This window comes from Watersipora subatra, chromosome 1 (assembly GCF_963576615.1).
Source record: "Watersipora subatra chromosome 1, tzWatSuba1.1, whole genome shotgun sequence".
NCBI lineage: Eukaryota > Metazoa > Bryozoa > Gymnolaemata > Cheilostomatida > Watersiporidae > Watersipora > Watersipora subatra.
This window is the reverse complement of record NC_088708.1, coordinates 24,729,987-24,756,500: the sequence shown is the minus strand read 5'-3', so window position 1 is coordinate 24,756,500 and position 26,514 is coordinate 24,729,987. Positions and strand designations below refer to the sequence as shown.

Here is a 26,514-nt window from a genome sequence, read left to right as displayed (position 1 = left end):
AAGCTGCGGATTGCTAAACATGTAATTCCTATAACATTAAACCATAACTGTCACGAACAACTTTTATCGTATTTACTAGGTAAATAAGACACGCCGATTCCAATTTTGTACTCAAAATAAAGACTAGTTCACTAACTTTCAGAGTAATGAAGGCTTTTTTACAGCGTTTTAATATCGGTCTCGAAAACAACATGATCGGCATAACAAGCTCCGCCCATAAATACGTGACGTAACCTAGCTTTTTAGGAACAGAAGTTACGTAGGGATGTTTAGACCGATTTAGAATAATAGAGATGGTTGATTTAAAATCCATTAATATCTAAATTCAGCCTTAAAAATAATATCAGTCTTTTCTGAAAGGTAGATGAGCTATTTAACATTGCATGTTTAAAAAGCGCGATAACAACGCTAGCTCGTGATAAAACCGCGCTTTTTGAGCTCATTTTTCTCGGCGTCCAGCCCATTTAAACGTCATGTAACAAGCTACGAGCAATTTTAAATAGTTTATATACCTTTCATAAAAAACTGAAATTATTTTACAGGCTGGATTTAGAAAATAATGGGTTTTAAGACACCCATCTCTATTACTCTAAATCGGACTAAACATTCCTAACTTTCGTTCCTGAAAAAGCTAGGTTTCGTCACATATTTATGGGCGGAGCTTGTAATACCGATTGTGTTGTTTTCGAAACGGATATTGAAACGCTTTAAAAAAGCTTAAATGACTTTGAAGGTTAGTGAACTAATCTTTATTTTGAGTACAAAATCGGAATTAGTGTGTCTGATTTACCTAGGAAATACGATAAAAGTTGGTTGTAACAGTTATGGTTTAAGGACCTCTGCTAGTTGTCACAAATGAATTCATGCTTACAGAAAACATCTTCAACCTTCTTTACAAAAGCCTATCAGCAGAAGCTGTCAATAATGATTGTTAGCTTAGTCAATATAATTGTTCAGTTCACTGTCAAAAATTTCTAACGCAATGTTAGCTAAATTATACTTCAGTGTAAATATTTGCTGTTACTAACATTGTCACAATGACATGACATTATAGCATAACATTTTAAAATCACTTTATTATACTCACTAACAGTATCATTCAAAAGTTAGAAAGGATAGCTCTGTGCATGGTACATAGCATAACTGATCCACCCATTGCAACTAGTTCATATCATGTTAGATATATAAGCCACTACAAAATTAAATGTGGTTGTTGAGATTTAAGGCTTCAGAGGTCATAGATAGCAAGCCACCATGTGTGCGTAAATATAATATTGAGCTTAACATAACTTGAGCAACAATATGCCACTGTTAAAGTTTGTATCTGACGCTCAACAACTTTAGACTTTGAATGTTAAACAGGTCAGCTTACTGCTGTAAATGTTTATAACATTTTACAATAGATCTAAAAAAAATGCGAACAAGAGCTAGATCTATTTTGGCTCGATGACGCTATCAGAATTTTTTTTGCTTTCCATGACATAAAATCACAAATTAGTCTTTATCTTTTCACACTTCATCTTACTCAAGCATAGTATGCATATAAAATAAATGTTTGGAACTGTCTTATAATCCATTTAAACTTTTATCTTCCATGCTCATACATGCTAAAACAGCTTTTACTTTCTGGTTTGAATAAGTATAGAATTGGGCTGAGGTTCTACAGCTTAAATTTAGAAGTCATAATAATTTGACAGTAAAAATTTTGAGAAGAAATTGTGTGATTACCAAATACGAGCATAATTGAAGGCGGATCATTTTGAATGCAGAAGAGTTATGAGGCTCATCTATGGGATGGCTGTAATAAATACGCTAAAGGTACTTCTTAAACTCTCTGCATACGGACTGCACGTATGTTGCTAATGGATCTGTGTAAAACTAAAGTTGCTAACCTTATCTAAACAAAAGTAAAACAACAACAAGAAGTTAAGTTTATCACGTGTATTGGATAAAGAAGATTGTCAAAGGCTAACTTGCCATAGTCGTATCAAACTATCAGCAGTCAAGTGGGCCAATCAATAATATACATTCTTTGTCCATCACATTGCCACATGTCAACAGGTGTTTGCAGCAGATGCCGGCTGTTTTATCCAATAATCTTCAGTACATTGTAATCTACCATACTCTATTCAACGGAATTAATAGGTCTCCTAACAGGCACAAAAGCATATTTATAACGTTTTTTTCTAAAAGATAATTGCAGACTGCGAATCCTATGTATTCAAGAAGCGACTATAAAGTGTGAACACAGCTTCTGATTATTGATCTTTGTATACCATGCTGTATGTCGCTCACACTCACCGTGAGTTCAATAATCAGCGTCGAATAGTCAGCACTCACTTTGTTTCTATAAACCATGCCACGATCATTTCTCGTCAAGAAGAATAGATACTATGAACATGCATCTTCGTATAAAAGTACCCGACATGAACGTAATGGTGTCAGTCACAGCACAAGTGCCAAAGATCTGGCATCATTTAAAAGCGCGGAGTATGTTAGATTTCAAAAGAATAAGGAAGACAGGTCAGCTGGTCAGATGGGTGAGTACAAACATTTTCCATTAGTTACAGATTAGCTAAAACTCTGAAGAATTAAGCAACATATGAACTTTGTTAAAAATAATACGATGACTTTTATGGGTATGTATTACAGCCTTCAAGTTTTATATCTTATCCTAACTTAGCTGTGTGACCACGACATGCAATACACTATGTGGAGGTTATCAACTTTCAATGGCAGTGATGTTGAGTGCTTTCATCGTAAGAGTATGAATATTTCTAAAATTAACCTGAGCAAGTATTGGGCTAAAACCTTGAGCTTTGAAGTACTGAGATTCTGAAGTAACAACATGCAGCTACGGCTACTCACTTTTAGTTCGTTCAAAAGTAAGAACTTATCTCAGTATAAGTTGAAGTTCTCTTAACATTTCAGTACAGTATTTGATAGTCACTCTTTTTCTTTTCATTATTTTTATCGATAATGAACCTACAGTTTTTCCTCATAAATCAACTTACTGAAATGCAAAAATGTACTGACTTTTTAACATTTCTGTACTTTTCATGTTGACAATACTTGGCACTTTGTATTTGCTGTAACAGTAGTTATAAATAAAAGTTGTAAGCAAAGTTTTATCGAGAGAATGTCGTAAAGTATCCACTGATGCCAGATATTAATGCATAGCCATGCATGCTAAGCTTGCATTACAACTAGTAATATTGATTATCTGGAATCCCATTATGCTTTCCCAAGCCTTCCCCTTCTGCTGAGAGTTTGTTGAGCCAATGCTCACTATCGATTTCGTGAGCTCATATATTTCGCCGTGCCGTAGCAAATCCTTGTCGTCATTTCAGACGCTATATATATTTTACTGTGCTTGCTATCAAGGATGCTTTAGGCTTATTTTGATTGTTTCTAAATAGTCAATACCTCACAAGTAGTGACTAGCTAAACATGTTTGCATTGAAAAGATTAATAAAAATAATTTCTGAATGCAATAAGGCAATGTTGATTGTCGACAAAAAAGGAAATTTATGTTTTATGTAATACATCACTGGTCTTTATAAATTTTCCTCAACAATCCAATATTGCATCAATGCTATACATCGAATATTGCACATTTTGTATTTATATTATTCAGGTGTAATGGATGAACCAATTGATTACAGTGTAAAGGAGAGTGAAATATATGGAATTGCATATGGTTATCCAAACATTGTTGGAGCTTCGGCGCAATTTCATGATAAACTGACAGTGAATAGGCTGCCATCAGCTAAAATGAATATACTAAAAACCATATCTGATGGACGTTCAAAGCATGGAAAGCACATAGCTCCTACAATTACTGAAGCAGCGAAGTACACATGCCATGAATGCGGCAAATACTATGCAACTTCATCTAATCTCTCGAGACACAAGCAGACCCATCGAAGTTTGAATAGTGGGCAAGCAAAAAAGTGTCCCCACTGCGAAAAAATATATGTGAGCATGCCGGCTTTATCAATGCATATACTCACCCATCGGTTAACTCATAACTGTTCATTCTGCAGCAAATCTTTCAGCAGGCCATGGCTTCTGCAGGGGCACATGAGGTCTCACACCGGTGAAAGGCCCTACACTTGTCCCTATTGCAATAAGCGATTTGCTGATCGTTCGAACTTGAGAGCTCACACACTGACTCACACTGATCACAAAGAGTTCATATGTAAACTTTGTGGCAAAGGTTTTGCTGTAAAATCATATTTAACGAAACACAATGAGTCAGTATGTGAGGGATGAGCCGACATGCTGGTACGGGCAGACGATTGTTAACTCAACACCTCTAATCACTCCAAGTACTTGTTGTATCTTGACCTCAAGCTATGATTCTACGACTATATTGTGATTGTTCAACCATTCTCAAAATGAAGCTAGCGTATCGAAAGCTGTTGTTGATATGCTGCAATTTTAGCTGGATGTCGTGTTAAAAGTTCATATCATTGCATTCTTTTAATGCGTTACAGCAACAACAATTACTAATAGTGATGAATGTGCGATGTTACTATCATTAACGAAATGCTTGAAACAAGAATCTGATAATAAAATACTTTATGTGAAGATTTCATCTAGCAGTCTGATATATTACTGTTGTATCAAAAATAAGACAATTTCCATTCCATATGCAATCAATTTTATTAAACAATGTTAAAAACCACTTGCTGAAGTCGCAGAGAAATTATGGATATTTCAATAAAAAATGCAACTGAGCAACTTTGAGAAAGCCTTAATCTGAAAAGCGAGTAATGGTATGATGTGAGAGCGACTAATTATTGAGAAGAGCTTAACATCTTGACTTACAGCTCAGTAACTTGAAGTGCTTAGGGGACTCAATTATAACACATTAAGAAACTGAGGGTAACCAATACTATAAAAATGCATTTAAACAGAATACTTCAATGCGATGACCAGTTCTTGTGGGTGGAGTATATATGTCAATAGTTTACTATCACCTAGACAACACAACAAGACGCTAGATTGTATGTTGACAACATCTAACATGTGACAGATAAATTATTTCTCCAATAGTAACATATTTTGTACAATTTCCATATCTAATCAACAACAATTCGTATCTATTGTACAGCAGGCATGTTCATTGCACAATGATGTATTTAGTGCACAAAGGACATATCTATTGTACAGTAAACACATCTATTGAGTAGCCGACAACTCTATTTTACAACAAATCCCATTATCAGCAGTTATTATAGCGCTAAGCGTAAGAGTTAGTAACTAAAATATTATGTACAGTTCAACTCTTTTAGTGAATTCGTGTTAGCTCTTCAACTAACTTTACCAAATCCTCAACCACTGCTTGTCTCATCATACCACTACCATCATCGATCTAAAAAAAATAGCACACTGATCGTTATTGTTTGTAATGCAATGGTGAACGCTGGCATAAAGTGAAATATATGTACACACAACAAAGTTCAAAAGCAAAATTTGCAGCTCATAAAAAATGAAAAATACAAGCCCTGTTAGTAAAGGTTAACTGACATCTAAATTTATCTTCAATAATGCAATTATGATATTATGTTTTAGCAATGATTTTAGTGTAAGGAAAACAACAAAAAACAAATTTGGATTGATATTTTCATTAGTCAATATAGCACCAGAATGACAGACCTGCAATCCATCGACAACAACCTGCATCTTTTCTTTGCTGAGATCAAGAAAGCTTTCAATAAGGTCACCATCAATGAAGCCTTTGCAGTCCTGGGCAACCTTTCTTTCTGTGTTGAACTGGCGCCAGGTGCAATGGAATTAAGGAAAAAAGAACATTGAATTAATTTTAAAAGTTAAATTAAAAATTTTAAAGGTTGACTTGCAACAATATTCACATTACAGTAATTTGGTATCAAAAGATTCACCATGTCTTACTCTGCTGTGTTCTAAGTGCAAAATGTGTGGAAATGTGATTACAAGCTCTTAAAAGCTTAAAAATGAACAGATAATCGCCGCCATCACGAAACTGCCAGAGAGAACCTCTTTCCAAAATGGCTGAAATGAGACTAGTTGAATGAAATGGCTTCTGCTTACACCTTCATGCAACCTCATTCGTCGAAATATTTTAACAAATATACTTCACGCATTCAATAAAACCATGTCTATCATCCTTCAGCGTCTATTTCATCATCATTGTAATGCTGTCACTTTCAGGACTGATATCTTATAACCTACCGTAAAAATTTGTTTAATTTTTTAACCTTAGCTCGAAGGAGTACATATCATTCTCTGATAAACATGGCGAGCCTGTTGGTCACCTGTGATAATCAAAAAATGCTGCAGAATCTATTCGTGCTGTTTGGCAGGTAGTATGGTCACATGATCAGATTACGACTAGACGATTAGATAATGCCGAAACAAAACTGTAAAGTAGCGAGCATCTATATTTGATACGGGGTCTTCGGTAAAACCCGAAGTGTTTGTCATAAGCTAGTGCTACGAGAAGTTTTATATCGAGCCTTTTATAGGCCTTTCAATTCACGCGAGAAAATCACATGTCAAGACAATAACCAAATGGATTGACTACGTCAGAGAAATCAAATGATTCCAATCTATGGCGGTTTCGTGATGGCGACGATTAACTGTTGAATCTTTTGATACCAAATCACTGTAATGTGAATATTGTTGCAAGTCAACCTTTAACTGACAGCTCATAAAATGAATACATATCAGTACTACATAGCACATAACATGACCAATTGGTGTTTCAATAGTATTTGTGAGTAATGGCATATAAAACTTAGTTCTACCAACATTTTGCATCATGAAAATGAACAGAAAAATTCATGATAGCTGTAAAATATCGACTGAAAGCAGCTGCGACACTATATAATGATATAACACACATTCAGTTTTGAGCGTATTTATCTAAAAATTGTCTGTTCAAAATTTTTTTTTCATGAAAGCAGAACATATGTTGAAAGATTTTTAAGATGACTTCTGAGGATCGCTAATTTTTATGTATAATTTTTTAAATTTCGAGTTTGTGTAAAGGAACTTAGTTTTAACGCAATGCACAAAACGAGACAAGCAAGTCGATTGGTGGAATTCTATAAACGCCACTTGAAAACTAATGCGGAATATATACATATGATACAGACGATACAGACTTTTTCAGTATTTATGCAATAGACTTTGACCTTGCTTCGCATGCGCAGAAGATTAACGTTGCGATGCAGTAACCTAATCACCATATATTCATCTACAGACCGATAACTTATAACAGTGCTCAGTAAGTACTGCTAGTGATAATCTTATTTTAATTGCGAATTTTAATTACTTTCAGTATTTATAAACTTGCATGTTGCGATGCATTACAAATAAGTGAAAGTGGTGGCCAACATAATTTAATTTGTCCCATGTTCACCCAGTGACTAGTTCGCAGTATTGACATAGGTACTTCATATGTTAACAATGCCGGAAAAAATGGCCTTGCGTCACAGCCAAGAGCTTTACTCGCAAGTTTTTTATTTCTAAAACTGGTGGTTGTTCTACTAACATCAAACTCATTGATGAAAAATGAAATATCACGATGATACTGTTATAAAAAAATCAACTTTTAAAATGCTGTCAGTTGAACTTCAAGATATAAGCTACCCTCAAGGTCAAATCACTACAAGTGCACACACACCACATGCACACGCTTACCACATGCACACTCACTATGCACTCATACTCACCACTGACCCATGCACAAGCCCGCCACATGTACGCCGTCAAGACCCATACACCAGCTCTATTAAATCAAGCAACAAGTAGAACAAAAGGATATAAATTATGTTCGATTTTGCCTATGCTTCTGACAACTCCTGCCATTCTATTCTGAACATCCTTGAGGAAAAGGAAGAAATCCATAGGTATCTGTGCCACAAGACCTGTCAATACATGACCAGATATAAAATCAATCTCAAACGACAAGAAAAGGAGAAGTATCTAATCATGAAGTATAACCTGCAATAAATTAAACAAATATGAGTATTTTTCATCGGCAAAAACCAGGGATTGTTGCAATATTTTCGTAAATCATACAGTCTAAATCTATTTACTTCTGACAGCAAAACAAGGCAGCACAAGTGCATTACGCTTCAATACAGCATCTTCATCCAGTAACCTAGACAAGCACCAACATCGTTCTGTTGCAGATATTTAATCAATATAATAAAGGTACCAGTACTCACCAATGCTACCATGAACAGAGCCGTAAAGAATAGGTTTACTGATAGGACTGCTGTTCTCAGCGAGGTGGTGCTCCATGACAAGAGATCCATGTCGGAAAACGTTAACAAAATCACCAAGATGGTAGAGACCAGTAGTCTGGAGATGTTGCCGATCTTCATCAGATGTTGAAGCACTGAAAAGACATGAGATCGCAAAATGCAAATAATAAAATGATCTAGGCAATAACAAAGTTATGGCGAACCTAAACTCGGTCTACCTAGAGCCCCGATCTGCGAATGTCGTCAGTCTGCCGACAGTATTTGAAATGGTGTAATTGGCACAAATATGCAACACCCATAAAATTCCTGTCATCGCAATGGCCAACACACCCATTACAGCGCTACCACACTCACCGTAGGTCTATTGTGGCCACAACAAACCTGTCACACCAGCCATACGCCTGCCCCATATGTCACATACCTGCCACATCTACCAACAAAATGTAACAATCATCACAAACAAAAAACATCAATAACACATGTTATTCTAAAAGTAAATCCACGGTTATTATCTAATACTTTAAACCTTATTTTACTAAATTATTGACAGCTCAACTCTGGCTAGCCTGGATTACTCCTGATCACATCTTAGAAACAAGCGTTCAATATGAGTTTTAAACATGGTAAAGATCCTACAGATAATGCTTGCAGAAAGAAAAATATAGTTGTTTCTGGCAAGACTTACAGATAGATAGGTAAAAAAAATCACATAAGAGATTAGGTACCTGTCTTTTTGACAAGTAAACATGTTCATGTTATTCTCTGTGCCAATAAATATATCATCATCAATAATTTCTATAGCTGACATCCAGTTGGGGTTAAAATCTCGTGCAATTTCTTCCAATTGGCCTTCGGCTGGCTTGTAGACAAGCAAAGTCATCTACAATGACAACAATAAGAGCGTTCATTCAAATCCATGAATGCAATTCATTCCAGAACACAAAACGAAACTGACAATAACACTTAATAGATGTTTCTCGTAATTAATTACACAGCGAATGAAAACAAATGAATGATGTAAAAATGCGAAAAAATATTAAATTTTATGTGATAAAATAAATCTATAATAAGTAAAGAATGGTTTTCATAATTGCTGTAGCTTGAAGACATGCGAATGAATCCCGGATTTGGCAATTCAAGGTCACAGAGGTGATAATACAGATAAGCTGTGTACCTTAGGGTAGGTTCAGAGGTGGTAATAGAGATACACTGCGTAACTCAAGAAAGGTTCATAGGTAGAGGTGGTAATAAAAATACACTGTATAACTTAAAGGTTGACTTGCAACAAAATTCGCATTACAGTTATTTGGTATCAAAAGATTCACCATGTCTTACTCTATTGTGTTGTAGGTGCCAAATATGTGGAAATGTGATTACAAGCTCTTAAAAGCTCAAAAACGAAAAGCCGCCGTAGATTGGAATCTCTTTATTTCGGTGACGTAGCCACGAAATTTGGTTATCGTCTTGTCACGTATGTTCTAACGTGAATTGAACGGCCAACAAAAAGATCAATAAAAAACTTATCGTAGCACTAGTTTATGACAAACACTTTGGGTTTTACTGAAGACCCCGTATCAAATATAGATGCTCGCTAGTTTACAGTTTTGTTTCGGCATTATCTAATCGTCAAGTCGTAATCTGATCATGTGACCCAATACTTCGCAAATAATTTTTGCAGCACTTTTCGATTATCCCAGGTGACCAACAGGCTCGTCATGATTATCAGACAATTATAAGTACTCCTTCGAGCTAAGGTTAAAAAGTTTAACAAATTTTTAAGGTAAGTTATAAGATATCAGTGCTGAAAGTGACAGCATTACATGACGATAAAACAGACGCGTAAGAGCAATAGACATGGTTTTATTGAATGCGTGAAGTATATTTGTGAAAATAGTTCGACGAATGAGGTTGCATGAAAGTGTAAACAGAAACCATCCTGTAACAACTACGCCCCATTTGAGCCGTTTTGGAAAACGAATCCAAACAACGGCGGCCTCGTGTGGCTTCGAATAACTGTTCGTTTTTTAGCTTTTAAAATCTTGTAATCACCTTTCCATATATTTTGCACCTACAACACAACAGAGTAAGACATGGTGAATCTTATGATACCAAATAACTGTAATGTGAATTTTGTTGCAAGTCAACCTTTAAGGTAGATGGTGTTTACACTAAATTCACTTATATAGTTTTATTGTTTTCCATTTTCTCGTTAATTTGTCTTCATCTTACTGATGAAACTACGAAGCTAAAATTACTTTCGGTCAAAATTAAATATTTGCTGAAATTTTATATCGTACATTGGAAAACTCACGCTTCATGGCAATCGCAACTAGACTTTGTACTGTATAACATGAAATTGAAAACAGAAGCTAGAAGAATATATAGAGTAATTACAAAGACAACAATGGAAAGCTACAGCACCAATGAAGGACTAGCAGAGGCTTCTGTAAAACAGCATACAAAGACCCACCGATCTCATCATGTCTCCAACAAGAATAAACTCTCCTTTCACTTTCAGAAACAAACAGACAATGTTGTTGGAGTGCTGGCATTCTGGTCGTAATTCTTTATCTGATGTCCACTCAAACAGACGAACCTGTGCATTCAGTTTGTAATAAACTGCAGTCGATGAGTCATAGAAGACGCATGCAAGTGCAAATATAAGCAATGAAAATACAAAGCACAAATTGAATGCTTCTCTCAGCACATTTGCAATCCAATATGATATACTGTACATGATGTGAGTTTTGCCTAAAATATTAAAGCGTGTCAGTAGAAAACGCGTAATTAATGTACAGTATATCCTATAGCCCATGTGATGTCTTATATACTGATCCAGAATGGATGAGTTACTCATGCTGTTAGTGATCATGGTAAATTTAAAAATAGAGACATTGCACATAACTTATTTTAACCAAAAATAACTTCCTTGTAAAATAATTGATAATCAGTTAGCTCACTGAATCATATTATTATTATGATAAAGGTCGGTCTATCTAATTAGTTGGATTTAAATTATCATATAAATTAAGTTCATCATGTCTCGCTGGGCATCAATACTTGCACCACTAATATCTCTTGCACTAGCTCCTTCAGAAAACTCTATATTATTAGTTGAACTGTAATTCTGTTTTTAATAATACCGTTTTTTTAATACTTGTTTAAAAACTTGAACTTGTGTTTTAGAACTCGTTTAAATATCGCATAAAGAGTTCATGTAAACTTTCTTATTTCTAGCTGCATCATGAATACGAAACAGCCCATTTTTCATGATAGATGCATAGTTGCACACATGAAGTATTGTATAGACAGCAATTACAGCAACTAGCTGTCAGCACTTTAACATTCAATTGCAAAAAGGTCAGCCCGAAGAAAAACAATGATAATTATGTTCGGCATAAATCCGAGCATGAGGAAGTTATTACTGTGTTAAGTTGCTAGAGCACTAATGTCACATCTCTAAGTCTGTAATGGCAGCAAACTATTGTGGGAATTCAAACTTCATATCAGATAAACTGCTAGTCTAAATCAAGACTAGTTGATTATAATATCTAGCTAGTTAAATTAGAGCATGAGACCACATCCTTTAAGTCTGTGTTTCTGTAAATTAAAGAAGCCGTACAACAAAAAACATGCTTCACTGAATAATAAAAATTGCATTCAAAATGAGTAAATTACACTTACTTACTGTTTGGGGTTGTGCAACATAAATGTTAAGCTTTCAGTAACAATAATTAACTCATTATTCACCGGATAAAATGATAGATGAGGTAGTGTGTTCAGATTTCCTATACATATACGGCATGCAGACGTCTGTCCAATGTTACTCGCAATTGTTGGAAAGTTTTTTCACCATCGGGATAGAAAATGATACACAAGCATCAAGTCATAGATGTCTAGTTGATACATCATTAAAAAACAAGCTGAAATCTCCGTCAATTATTAATTTTGTCTGTAAGGAATTATAATTGCTCGCTGTCGTACAACACACGCATTCAGAAAGTAATAAAAATTTAATAACCAGACTCGTCTGCAAATTTTTCAATAGCCATTTGAATAATTAAGGTGATGATCACTTATTAATGAAAACGGCATTCCGAGGACAACTCCAAAACTATGTATAGGTTTCAATGATCGCCCTTCGTGTACTCTAGTCAACTACAAATAATTTCCGAGTCTACCTGTGGAGTGGTGTATGAAGGAAACACAAAAACATCTTGCATCCTAAAATATCAATGTTTTTATGGAGCGGTAGGGGTATATATGACAGGCCAGCAGCAAGGAAAAAAAGTTCACCTTTAAAAACAAGAATGCTCAAGCTGAGGATTAATCTGTAACCTAATTTTTAGCCAATCATAAGCTCCAATGAATATCTCAGTATAATGACGAGTGAAAAGAGAGCGTGACTCCATTATAATGCTACTACAGACACTCAACACTCATCACTTACAGTACTGTTGATGCCTGCAAGGAGTTTGATGCTACCATCTGCCATGGCCATAGGAGTAACTGCATAAGGAGCACCTTTGATCTCTTTTTCTGCCACAGTAGTCAGCTTGCCTTCATAAAAAAAGTGGCCCACGGTTAAATGAAATGGACAATATTTACATGATATGGCAGCGATAAACAGAAAGTAGATGACCTTTATATGATATGCATATAAAAAAAATAAACGGGTATGAAAAATCACAAAAGAACGCATCGCTGCTGTTACCATCAGAGTATGAGAAGACAATTATCCTTCCCTGAGATGGCTCTGGTTCTTCAGCAGATATAAGAGCTGTTCCAACAACATAGTACGGATCAGGGTCATTACCCAACTTGGTTGACGTGATGCTAACAGCGTACTCATTAAGCAGCAACTGGTGGGCGTGTGTTACTGAAAACAACATATATTTATAATGAATGAACCTCAAAATGGTGAAGGCAGAAGCAAAACTGACCATGCCAAGCCGATATGAGAGCAGACAAATGGGGTTTACCAGAAAATGTTTGCTGGTCTAAGAAAAGGAGAGAGTAGATTTCCACTTCATCACCGATGTTATGGTCACCCGAACCGGCCGAGGCGCCTGATTGCCAAACCTAGACAGAAAATCAAGTTACATAATGGTGCATTTACCTTAAATAACTTATGCTATTTACCATTCAGGTGTCAAAGGAACTGAATTTAGCATACCACTGAGCTGAATTCATGTCATATTTAGTTAAGGTAAGATGGCCTACATGACTGTTAAACACTGATTAGCATAAGGTAAATTAATCTGAGCACTCTATGAGTCACTCTTGGTATGAGTCACTCTTGGTACGAGTCACATTTGGTACGAGTCGCTCTTGGTACGAGTCACTCTTGGTACAAGTCACTCTTGGTGCGAGTCACGGTTGGTACGAGTCACGGTTGGTATGAGTCACGGTTGGTACGAGAAGCAAAGGTCTCAGTTACAAAAATGACATCAAATTAGACTAGAAAGATGTTCATGGTAACAAGAATCCCTGCTTTTCAGTTACATACAAATGGACGATAAGCATATATTATTTCAAGTGGTACTCTTGACACATGTATTATTCATAGAAACAAATTGTTTTGGCAATAACCTCACAAAACACAATATAACTTTGCAAAACTTCTTCTGGTGCTTCTCGAAATGTAACCGACTGTTTATGCTAAAAACACTCCAACTATAAAGTGAATACTTTGGATAAAGTGAAGATGAAAACTAGCTTTAGGAAAATACATGCAAACATCACACCTTGCTAATGCTTGTAGAGCTGTTACTAGCTAAAACACTAGCGCTGCCACGCACGGGCTCTGGTCCGTTTGTCCCTTGCACATCTATCCTCATTGTGATTACACCGAAGCTCTCTGTACCCTCTTGATAAGCTATACGCCGTGGTGTCTCTTGCAAGGCGACCGTGCGAATGTGCAACATTTGTATCTCATCTATGGTGCCAATAGTAAGACTTGACTCATCAGCAATTGCCAGGCTATAAATTAGATAAATCATTAAGTAACAACACATATAGTAAACAGCAAACATTTGTATTGTTCTAGTGGATGATCAGTCAAAAATATCCGTAATTATTCGTAAAAATATGTATCTGAAATAGGGCTTACTTAAGGCAAAAGATTTCTACCTGACACTTCTCCAACTGAAAAAATTTAAATAGAAATAAAATAAAAAAGCTTGCAGCTCACAAGGTGTTAACATAATTTAAAAGTTGTTAACATAAGCGATTGAAGCAAAAGAAAGCCACAAAACAGTTAACCTCAGTTACCCTCAGTTGAACAATCTGCATTGTAAGCCAAGCCATGCATTGTGCTAGAAATGCTGACCAGCATTTAGATTGTGTATGTATAAGGCATTGAGCTTGTCATAAAGCTGCCTGTTATAATAGGAGTAATACTCTAACCTCGAAATACAAAGTAAATCCATCCTGAACTTTGCTTCGTGTATCAAAACAGTTGTATGTCAAAACAAATACCATACTTTTCGAACTATTAGCCGCTACTTTTTTCTGATGATTTGAGCCATGCGGCTTATATAAGGGTGCAGCTATTCTATAGCTTTTTCTTTCACCGCTAGGGCGCATTAACCAGAATCTTCGGTTATTGCGCCTCTAGCGGTGAAATAAAATACAAAACAATGCCTAATGGTACTGTTCCGATAGGCACTAGGTTAAAAAGCATCAGTTAATACGAAACAGTGCCGTTAGGCACTGTTCGGTTATTAACAGTAAAGTTGCTGCCGCGTTAAAAAGCACCGTCCTGAGTTCTGTGGCCTATACAAATGTGCGACCTATGTATTGTTTTACTATCGTTTTTTGGAAAATAAAGCAGACGCGGCTTATATAGGGGTGTGGTTTATAGTCCGAAAAGTACGGTATGCTTCCAAGAATACATTGAATTTTGTCCGATTCGTTCCAGGACCAACAAACAATGACAAAGACTTACGGTTTTTGCAAAGAGCATTAAAATAAATGCATTAATGAAAACCAGATAATAAGCTGAACAGAAAAGCTTAAATTATATGTAAAAAATAGGTTACTAAAGTGATATTAAATAAAGATTTTTGCTACTTTAACTTAAACAAAAGTGTAAGCTCAACAACGCTGGTATACGTAGTGTAACTACAAATTACTCTAAAGTTTGCATCAATTTAATTTATATAATGTTTATATCTTAACGTTTTATTTACAATTTTATTTTTACATACAAACCGGTCATGATTTAAGAAATTCTGGATGTTAAATATTAAAAAATTTTTCATGCCACATGCCATTTTGTATAATTATGTCATATAACCTATTGTAGAGGTGATGGCAAGCGGAGGTTTAATGATGTTCAACTAAAACCCGCTAGGAGAACAGGAAAAGTTGTACCTGTCTTGATAAAGGTCAGCATTGAGTGCACACATGAAGGTTACATCCTTGAGGTTGACATTAGAAAAAACTAGCTTTAGGTTGCTGGAGAAGATCACTGTTGGTCTGTCACTACATGCAAAGACGTAAGTCGCTGTGCGAGACTTGAACGTTTTAAGCACCGTCGGTTTGGTGCCCAGAGTTACCTTCTTTTTTCCTGTTACAACTCCTGCAATCAGCAAGTGGTCAGGCATCAACAGAATAGGGGAAATTATTCATATTTATACTAAAAATATTAACATATAACAGTAATATTAACGTAAGACACCGAAATAATGGTTTTGAATTCTCAAACAAAAAAATTTAGAACCCATCAGCAGATAACGGGTCGATAGAGTAACATTTCTCGAGCATCCCAGTTATTCAAAGTGATTTAACTAGCCTTTATCTCACTAGAATGAAGTTAAAAGAAACTTAATAATGTTGGAAATAAATGGCTACATCAACAAACGATAATGAGAAAAAAAGACTCTCTGGCTATCAGATGCCACAATTGCTGTCTCTTAAAACCCAGTTAGACAAAAAGCTATCAATAACCACAATCGGTTGATTAAAGATTGTCATGCAGCATATTAGCAAAGACTTAAACCCATGTATCGATAATAAACAGCAAGAATGCAAGCAAATACTTCCGAAAGTAGAGAATTGTCTCCGCTACATTGATACATAAGATACGGTAACTCTTTATTAAAAACATTTCTCCACTCTCGTTCTCTGATTTCATAGATACCTGAAGGCTTGCTTAGATTAAAGTAGAATAGCGAACCATCTCCCATGGCGCAGAGCAAATACGGAGTCATCTCAAATGTCGCGATGAGAATAGAACGAGGGAGGATTTCTGAAACAAGCCTAAGTATGAGTCACACATATACACAGACAATAATTTTTAAACTTACACTAAAACAAACTAGACTTACCTCCTCCCAATTGTTCTCGATGCAGCACCTGCAGATCTTCTAGATTGATAGTAAGAGCGGATATATCCCATAATCCCACAGCGCACATGTCGGCCTTTGGCTCCCCACACAGAGGGGTAATATCAAGACAGGCTACTTCAGCCGACAGATGAACAGATCTAGAACACAATTGGAATTGATCTTAATCTTAATCCCACCAATAAAATCAAATAACCAAAGGTAGTTAGATGCCTAGTAAAAAATAACTGGCCAAAAGCCCTGTGAATAGTCATACAGCATTATTAATGCATTATCGGACTTAGCTCGTATCTCAAAGCAATGGTTTCTATATAAAATAACCAAATACAAATTAATCTATTTCCATAATACGAAAAAACCACCTAGAAACAGGATATTACGATGGAAAAATGTTTTACTTGTTCTAATTCACTATCTACACTCACAAAGTAACAAATACCTATCTAGTGGATATAATCTGCAATAAAATGTAACATTACTATGCACAGTACTGTATGGAGTTCTCACATTCGAGACAAACGTAGCAGCTAAAGGGGGATTACAGAAAGACTTCGCGGCAACGCATTCGGTAAGCTAAACTTTTGTGACACTACGTACCATAACCCAAGTTTTAATTTAACTTACATGAATTTAGCTGACTAAATACACACACTTACAAATAAGTTTAAATCTTACATTTATCTTAATTCTAATTTTGTCTTCAACTTATTTTTTTGATTATCTTCTTCAGGCCCGGCGCTTTTTAGTCTCGCTTTCACTATCACTTTTAACTAACCTTTTTTAAAACTTTTAAAAACTGATTCGGTGACAAAGACTGAGCGAGGCTGGTCTCGAAAGCTGCCTCCCACATACTTGGCCACCTAGCAGCCGCATCGAGAACCGTCACATATGCTCATATCTGAAAGTTGTCTCATATCTCAAAGCAAAATAATGCTCAAAATGCTGCTCGTATCTCAAAGTTTTCATAGGTTGGGGCACTTGAGTGTCTAGGTGTGACTGTATACCATATTTCAATGTTCATACATACCATACAGTAATAGATGATGGTAGATAGATGATCAGTCACTAGTCTATAGTAGCATTTAAAATTTGCTTCAAAATGAAGATTTCAAAATAAAACCGTCATTGAACTCATGACCAACAGTTCAACCATACAGGACCTGTTCGCCTCCAGTGTATTTTAATAACAGAAAAAATATTAACGCTACCAAATATTTATTGATGAAATAAATGCGATGTTTTACCTACTAGTTAGTATAAGTTAACTGCATGACAAGCAAAAACATCAACAATGTGAAAACAGTCTTACCGAACCATAGTAAGCTTTCCTTCCTCAATAGCCAAGTAGAAGAGCTGTTTACCACACGAACAAATAGCTTGATGATCATTGGCTGCTACCACATTTATAGTGCGTCCATCATCTGGTCGCCATTCGGCAACCTGACCTCCAAAGCAGGAGATAAGACGAATGGCAGAAACTGTCATCTAAAAAATATCTATAATTGAACTAATGCATCCAAAGGTATACAGTTACAAACATTGCTATAACCTACACAGAATGCTAGGAATTGATAAAGACTAAGCGATCACAAAGGGGTACATGGCTGAACAACAATCAAAACAATTCAGAGTGCAGCTTATGATCGCTTGTGATAAGTATTAAGGGAGACATGACAGCATGGCCGATTCTTTCTAAATAGGTCTGAATGTTCTCAACTACGACCAATCATATATAGATCAAACCATCGATACGGTCAAAACACTGACTTGCAATCACCTCTACAAATAGTTTTGTGGTCATACAGCATAACATTTAAGCAAAGATTTGTCTCGACATTCCAAGTAATTTCCGAAACCCAAAATGTAGCAGTTTTGAGCGTGAGGGTAAAAGAACCAGTGAAAATGAAAAACAAAACATAGAAATCTTTACTACAATAAGAGTGGTGTCAGTCTGTCCGTCTATCCGAAACCACGCTAAGAGTGTTAGGAAAAAAATTGCCTTGCTCGAGAATTAAACTCAGATACTTCAATTTACAGACTGGCACCCTAACCACTACACCACTCAGCAACATTGCCTTTTCACTATTAATTATGCACATAGCGACTACACATTACAATCTCTCACGGTGCATGTGACTGCCAAAGGTACAGCGATAATAAATTACACTGAGTTGAATCATAAGTTGTAAGTTAGTGTAAGTCACAGAGTGTATTTCTATGACCCAATCTAGCGATGAACCTACTCATTGCTGAGCCTACATTTCATTCACATATCTCTTAAGTACAAATAAAAATCCTTTCTACTAATTACTACAGTATGTATTCGAATATAACGCGCAAAATTTGGTACTTATTTCTGACTAAAAGTTAAGGTTGCCTGTTACACGGGTTAATATGGATAGTCACATAGCTTGCTGTTGCCCAATAAATCCTTATTATGGCTACAGAGTGCAAAGTAATCATTATCAAAACAAGATGTCCGGCAAAAACAAGAAATCTTATGAAAAAGAGTAATCTGCAGGAGCAAATAGTACAAAGCCAGCCTTATCTCTTGTGACATCCTGAGTTAAAACATCAAAAGAAGTCATCAAGAGTTTTCTAAAGACAGGTATTAGGAATAAAAGATACAGAAGACACTCATACAAAGGTGAAGAAACTGACGTCCCCACGTGAAGGGGACACTAATATAAACATAACTCCAGAAGATTTTGCGCAACTGTTTGGTGAATCCAGTGATGAGCCAGATATTGAAGATATTAAATTGTAAATTTCCTTTGGGTTTGCACTCATACTGGCAGCATGCTTTACCAGTGTAACATATATTGCCAATAGATTGTATGTCATAGCTGCATGTCTTTTACACTACCTGCTATTTTCTATTCTAGGTCTCATCTGAAAAAACACAAAAAAGGATTTTTATACAAACTTTCAGCCAAAAACTTCCATTCATCATTAAAGATGTGCGTTATACTCCCGCCATTCCCTTTTGCTTTGTTTAAACTTTTTGTTATTTGCTATGCTTCACCTAAAGATTACACACAATAAAACAACGGACACATTCCTAAATTCCTCCACATACTACTTAACACACGCATTAAAATAAAGACAGTACTTCACTGGTTTAGTTTTATATATAACTTGGACTTTCATCTTTAATTTTATATAAATTAATGCATTCTTTTTAATACCATATACCACAACTTGATATGTTTATCATTACTTTTTTATCTAGAATGAATTAAACAAGATACATCGCAGTTTTATAAGAATCTTTAATCCAACATATGAAGGTTTTGACATAGCAAGCGAATATCGCAATGGATTAATTTTGTACATCATTTAAATACAATGGGCCAACAATGACCCAACGAGTTAACGAAGTTAACAAACTAACCTGAAGTATCTGATTGTGGCAGACATTGCTACAGTAAAGACTCCTCTCTCCTGACTGGAAACCAGCAATCTCTGTTTCCTCGACTTCCTCTCCAGCTAACTTCAACAACCTGAAATATGAGAGAATGCATTATAGGCGCTTAGTAATAATAGTCAGTTGTGGAAGACATGATGCCAAATGATGAAATTCATGTCGTGTAATTTAGTGTTATGTGAATCTATATGCAATGGACCCTGCCATAAGGCATTAATTCATTTCAGTGTTGGCATCATAAGGAAAAAATATCACATAGAAGGCTATAGAAACCCGTGGTAATCATCTAATGCAAACAGCCCCTTGGTAAAAACATCAAAATTTTATATATGTAGGCTACAGTACATATTAAAAATTAGTAACAATATAGTATATTAACCTTAGTAAATATAGTTACCTACAGTAACTTTAATGCATTTAGTGACTATGATCTGCAATGAAATGTGAAAATGTGAATATATTTGCGAAAAAACTGCAAAACAGGGACGCCATAACCTGGGAGATGCACTGTATATAAATCTCAGCGTTTGTTTGTCGTCTGTGACTTGTCATCTGAGCGATTAAAGTCTAGGAATAAAAAATAAGTTTCGCAATGGAATTGAACTCAGAACCACCAGTTTTGCAGACCAGAGAGCTAACCACAACACTACCAGATAATTGCGCACATACTTATTCAGCGTTTGCGAAAATACAACTGGTTACTATTAGAACGCTTCAAGATCATGATTATGTAAAAGATCATTAAGCAAAATGTAATGATTATAAGTAGCCTTATTAGTACAAGCTGGCTTCAGACAGATGAACACAGTTATTAGTATAGTAAAGATTTAGACTAGCTCATGTTACTAGCTTAAGTTACTCAAATTTACTGGATAATTATTTTATTACCCGTCATTTACCTAGTACATTATAACAGGAACTTTTTTATATCAGCAGACATTGCAAAATGTAGTTCCAAGCAACCGCTCATGCACTTTACTCCATCTAACCTTGTTTCTCCGACAAATGACAGAACAAGAACATTGTCTGTTTCAGTAGCTTCGATTTTGAGTGGCCACAGGCCCTTTATTCCCATCATGTCAATACTAGCATGCTCTTGTATCCCTGGTAACACAAACAGACAATCGGTTGTACATACTTTTTTACGCCATCATATCCTATGGATCGTCTCCCCTCACTCTGCATCCCCACAGTGCACATCCTCTCAACTCTGGCACCCTCAGTACCAACCGATCAATAATAATAATCTATTTATAATATTATCAACGTTACATCACCTCAGCAATATTCCTGCCAGTTGTATTTCGACACTAATGAATTTACACCAATGGTACATAGAAAGTAGGAGAGTAAAAATCTCTCCATCTAATGAAGATATCGAGAAAGCAATGTTCCATAAAACAATAGCAGCAGCATCAGTCTAATACAAAAAGTCATGCATACCAGATGTTCACAATAAATTTGCGAAAAACCATAAAAAAAACTTATAGATGGCCACTGCCCACTACATACCGATTCCATTTCTAATGATTCTAAGAGAGCCATCTCGATACGCGCCTGAACATGTCACAAGCTGTCCTTGACCTTGACGATCAAGGTCAACAACGCACATGTCCACAATTGGTCCGAGGTTTGTGTAAGAGTCCATACATTGCACATAAGAGCCCTGTTCATCGGCAGTAATATCCAGCTAAAATATTCAACTGCTCTTAAATCTCAGCATATGACAGCAATTACAATCAGTATTTAGACATACTGTAAAGGTTGTCAATACTTGAGCTCTCGTAGACAAGTTATATATGTCTGAATATGATTACACTTACGGATGCGTACAAGACACCACGTGAACTAAGTTATTATATACATCATGTGCATAGTTAAAATCCAAAGGTACATGTACAATAAGGTAATGTATCACATGATACGAGTATCACAGCACTAATGTAGAGAGAGCAGGGCTAACAGAATCAAACTACAAGCTAAGAGGAGAATCAGCGTACTCACGCGTATCAATTGAGAGTCGCCAAGCTTAGAGCCAACAAATACGACGGCATTATCCAAGTAAGAGAGAGTTTCTGGAATACTAGTCTGGAACATAATAACAAGAAGCCTACAGCTTTAGTTATATGTTAACATAGTTATAGCTGTTATAAGGCTTGATAAAAATAACATCTGTGAATGTACAACTCGAGAATGAAAACAATGCCAATAGTTTGTAATGCCAACCAAACTGATGCTATGATCCCAGGTGAAATTACAGCACCAAATGAACTTGATTTAACAATATCAAGGAACTGATGCTATGATCACAGGTGAAGTTACAGCATTAATGAATTTGATTTAAAGAATAGAGAAAGCATAATATTATTATGCTTTATTATTCATCTTGAGGTGTTGACTGATGTTCTAAAAAAAGAATCAAGGAGATTGACCAACCAGAAGCTGAGATATAGCCAGCCAAACACAGGTCTACCAAAAAACAAAAGTGTTTTGGTAATCATCAATATATGACGTATGAAATCGACTTGTGTGTCATTGGTCAATTAAGCCAACTAATGCGCTCTCCTATAACAATCACGGCGTTTTAATTGGTTTAATCCCTGGAAGTATAGAACAATCAAATTGGGCCTAACAATCATCGCTCCTAGAATTCCGAACCAGTCCCTCTGACGTGTAGATTAGTTTTAGCATAAAATAATTACACGCATCTATTATTTCGCAACATTTCGCTTTCTTGCTAGTTCAGCTCAGTTTTGTTGTTCTCCTACTTAGCTTCCCTATTCAGACTCATCTTTAGCGTTGTTCAGATTTTTTTAACTATAGCTAATAAATAGAATCAATTAAATCAATCATCAATCTCGGTTATCATTTGGAATTTTCTACAAATTATATTAGTTACATCATTTATTCTATACGCAGTTATATTATTATTTTGTATAATATGCATTATGAATATTATATAAATCATAAAAAATAATCATAGATAAGATAATAGATCAATAGAAAAATCAAAGCAAAAGTTATCGTTTTCTTTTCTTGTAGCAAGAGCAGCACGGTCAAGTTAGTCTTTTTAAGATTATGGCTGTAGTGAACTTCCAGTCTGTTAATAGTGACGATAATCATGAAAATCAACTGAATGCTGCAGTAGATACACAGTAGAAAAATGATGAAGGAACAAAAAGTCCCATTCCTATTTCGTATTCTAAACAAACTGCAATCGCGGATATCGCATATAGACTATACACGCGCCGTTCGTTGAACAGATGATCTTCGGAGCATATCCGTGGAGATCGAGTTAAAATTTGAAGCACAATAGTAAAAATCTGCTCTTCTGCTTTAAAAAATCATGGCGAGGGGTTGTGGGCAAATGCCTTTACCACACAATGTTTGGATGATTTTCCTGAGAAACCAGAGCTAGTATGTAAATTATTTACTATCGCGAGAAGCGTTTCACATCTCGTAGCCAAAACAATCATTATAAGTAACGGCGGTAAGGGTGCGCAACTCCGGCACATGACCATTAAGTCGATTTTATACGTCATAGTTTTCGGGATTTTCGAAGGGTTTTCCTCTGATTCTTTATTAGGTAGACCTGTGTTTGGCTGTCTATATCTCAGCTTCTAGGGGGTCAATCTCCTTGATTCTTTTTTTAGAACATCAGTCAACACCTCAAGATAACTAATAAAGCATAATAATATTATGCTTTCTCTATTCTTTAACAATATAAAAGAGAGTACATTGGGAAGACTCACCTCACCAAGGAGCTCAACCTTAAGGTCCTTACAAGTGACTGAGCCATCCATCTTCTCAGTTTTCTCTAGTAACAGCATGAAGAGATGTCCCTGCATATCTCCCATCAGATACCTACATACAACCGAGGTATATAAACTAGCAGTGAAGGACAAGGACTCGGCATCACAAGAACCATGCGTAGTCGGCAGCATGACACACCTGCATGGCTAGCAAAAGGCGACATTATCACCACAGAATGAGGGCGGAGTGGACACCATAAAGATGAGCTTTTGTTCATATAAGATAAAGGAAGGGTGTAAGTGGCAAAGTCGAAACAGTGTATGAAAATGGTTACAGTGCAGACAACTTCATTTCAAGAGTAATTTACTAGAAAAATAATGTAATCACTCAGCGTGCTTGTGTGCAAGCAGTAACATAGATCAATGGCAAACACAGTCTTGTCGGTATAGTTATGTAGCTGATCCTCGACTCGATTAAATAAAAAATTTAGCATTCTGGGCAACACTCATCACTGTATTGTTATCTACTGTTTGAGGCTTTTGAAGAAATTTGTTTCGGATAGCACAATATCAATCAGGGAAACAAATTTTATTACTAATATGATAATGGTAGCTCTGTCATTCCACCCAATTCTTCTCATTTGCATTGTATAGAATTGTAGACTATTTACAGAAGCTGTATTATATCACTATGACATTCGTTGGCAATGTTAAATAAATAGCAGATGAGATTTTGTATAGTTTTTATCAAGCATCTTCACCTATTACAAAACTCACACAAGCATAATCTCCCAATTTTCGTTGCAATAAAAATATGAAAACTGCCTAATTTTAATTGTTCAATATACATTCTCATATAGAGTATTGCGTAGTCAGCAATTAACGCGTAGACATCAGTAGTTCGACAGACCATCGCACAAGGTCAGACAAAGAGAAGCAATCTACAATTAGATTTTGCATAAATGAATCCTAGCATGAAAAACTTATTGTATAAATTCGTCAAAATTAATGTGTCATAGCTTCTTTACGGCTGATGACTGAGAGAAAAATCGTGACCAACCTTGACCCATTCTTGTCCACTTCACCACAGCAAGTAATTGTACTCTGTTTTATAATACTTGGAGCAACGGTGATAGGCTGCCCGTCTCCCCCATGGTAGGTGATAGATTCTTGGCCTATTATTAATGCCCCACCAAATGGCGATGGAACAGGCTGCAACATGAATGCTTCATTCTCAACATTGTCTTGCTTCCACGGTCCTTTTTGAAACTCTTTCTCTCGTAGATTGATTTCATACGTTTTAACATGCCTGCCGTGTGAATCCTGGTGGATAAGTATAATAGTTGGGGTGCTGCAGCCGTGCAAAAACTTCATGTCGATCACGTTTAATTCCTCGAGTCTGCAAAGAGAAAATCAGATTGTCACACAGACCTGCTTCAGAGAGTAAACAGTTACCAGTAATTTATATACAGTAACGCAACTAAGCTGAAGAGTTGATTATCTTAATTCATACCGGAGTAATTTAGCAATTCAGAAAATCAATGATATGTTGCATTTCTTATTTACTGAGATAAAAGCATTCCACTACATTCCTAGCTCGTGATTGGTTGTAATAATTTATTTGTTGCACGTATGAAAATAAATTAAATTGTTTTCAAATTTTTTCTATTACAAATTCTAACTAATAAATTTATATTTAATTATATTTTTTATGAAAAAACAATCAATTATGCAACGAAAATATATGGATTTACATGTATATCTAAACAGAGTTAACTTTCAGTGAATTGGTACTTGATTTGGCTGTTGTATTTTGAATACGACAGCATCTTTAGCATCAATAACATGTTTCATAACAGTTTTAAGAGTAGATAGTAGGCTAATTATGGTAAAACCATCAGTCTAATTCAAGCTGTACTGCAGCACAGCACATAGTTTCCAAACGCTTTACAATACCCATATTTACACAGTAAAAGCTAACAAAATGTCTGCACGTGAAAGAATATGTGAAATCTATGATGACGAAAACAACAGCAAGCAGTAGTACAAAAATTCAGGCAATAATTTTGGCATAACTGTTTAGATCATCTTCTGTGCAACCTGTTAGGATCTCACTGTCTTTTGTTACTCATAACTTTGGTTAGAAAAAAGGTCAACTCTTCTATTGTCTTGATGAGTATAAACACAAACCTCAGATTAAATGCTCTCAGTTCCTTCTCAGGTGGATTGTATATATCTTTAGATAAGGGAATCACCTTGAATAGCCCATCATAAAGACGCAAACCAATCGTCTTATTCATTGGATCGATCATGCCTATTATTCCACTCTCCGGAGTTCGTCCGATCTTATCTTGTACGTTACCCTGCGCTCTTGTCACTATTTCAATATTGTTTTCATACTTTTCGCAACCAAGGATCATGGCATTGTAGCGACTTGTAAGAATAAACAGCAACTCTTTGTCAGAGAGTTCCTGCAACAGGCAAGTAAATTTACTTAGAAAGCACACGAAAACTGGTTGTAATAATCAAGAACACAATTAAAGATGGGCTTGCACAAAAGTTTAGTTGATTTTATCACAAGTATCAGAAATTTTCTAACACTTGCGATTGTTTTTGATGTTGGAGGTGATCTGACTGCCAGGAGGATGTTTCAAGACCAAAATTGAATCGACAAAATTCTGTTGATCTCTTTGCAAATATAGACCTCCTTTAGACCCTCCTTT

At 35.8% G+C, this 26,514-nt stretch overlaps 1 protein-coding gene across 1 annotated transcript in view; it reads right to left on the bottom strand.

Annotated features, from left to right (window-relative positions):
• Positions 1 to 4,655: 4,655 nt before the first annotated feature.
• Positions 4,656 to 26,514, bottom strand: part of LOC137408460 (DNA damage-binding protein 1-like) — a 28,467-nt gene continuing 6,608 nt past the window's right edge. The window contains exons 3-23 of the mRNA XM_068095001.1: positions 25,982 to 26,262; positions 24,852 to 25,190; positions 23,792 to 23,903; positions 22,044 to 22,127; positions 21,552 to 21,729; positions 21,029 to 21,143; positions 20,007 to 20,115; positions 17,922 to 18,097; positions 16,595 to 16,752; positions 16,408 to 16,515; positions 15,639 to 15,846; positions 14,009 to 14,243; positions 13,244 to 13,343; positions 12,976 to 13,140; positions 12,712 to 12,821; positions 10,732 to 10,857; positions 8,987 to 9,141; positions 8,223 to 8,395; positions 7,817 to 7,919; positions 5,665 to 5,791; positions 4,656 to 5,380 (exon numbers count right to left, since the gene is read on the bottom strand). Coding sequence (XP_067951102.1) covers positions 5,297 to 5,380; positions 5,665 to 5,791; positions 7,817 to 7,919; positions 8,223 to 8,395; positions 8,987 to 9,141; positions 10,732 to 10,857; positions 12,712 to 12,821; positions 12,976 to 13,140; positions 13,244 to 13,343; positions 14,009 to 14,243; positions 15,639 to 15,846; positions 16,408 to 16,515; positions 16,595 to 16,752; positions 17,922 to 18,097; positions 20,007 to 20,115; positions 21,029 to 21,143; positions 21,552 to 21,729; positions 22,044 to 22,127; positions 23,792 to 23,903; positions 24,852 to 25,190; positions 25,982 to 26,262 — 3,246 coding nt within the window. The 3' untranslated portion in view covers positions 4,656 to 5,296. The remainder of the gene's footprint in view (positions 5,381 to 5,664; positions 5,792 to 7,816; positions 7,920 to 8,222; positions 8,396 to 8,986; positions 9,142 to 10,731; positions 10,858 to 12,711; positions 12,822 to 12,975; positions 13,141 to 13,243; positions 13,344 to 14,008; positions 14,244 to 15,638; positions 15,847 to 16,407; positions 16,516 to 16,594; positions 16,753 to 17,921; positions 18,098 to 20,006; positions 20,116 to 21,028; positions 21,144 to 21,551; positions 21,730 to 22,043; positions 22,128 to 23,791; positions 23,904 to 24,851; positions 25,191 to 25,981; positions 26,263 to 26,514) is intronic.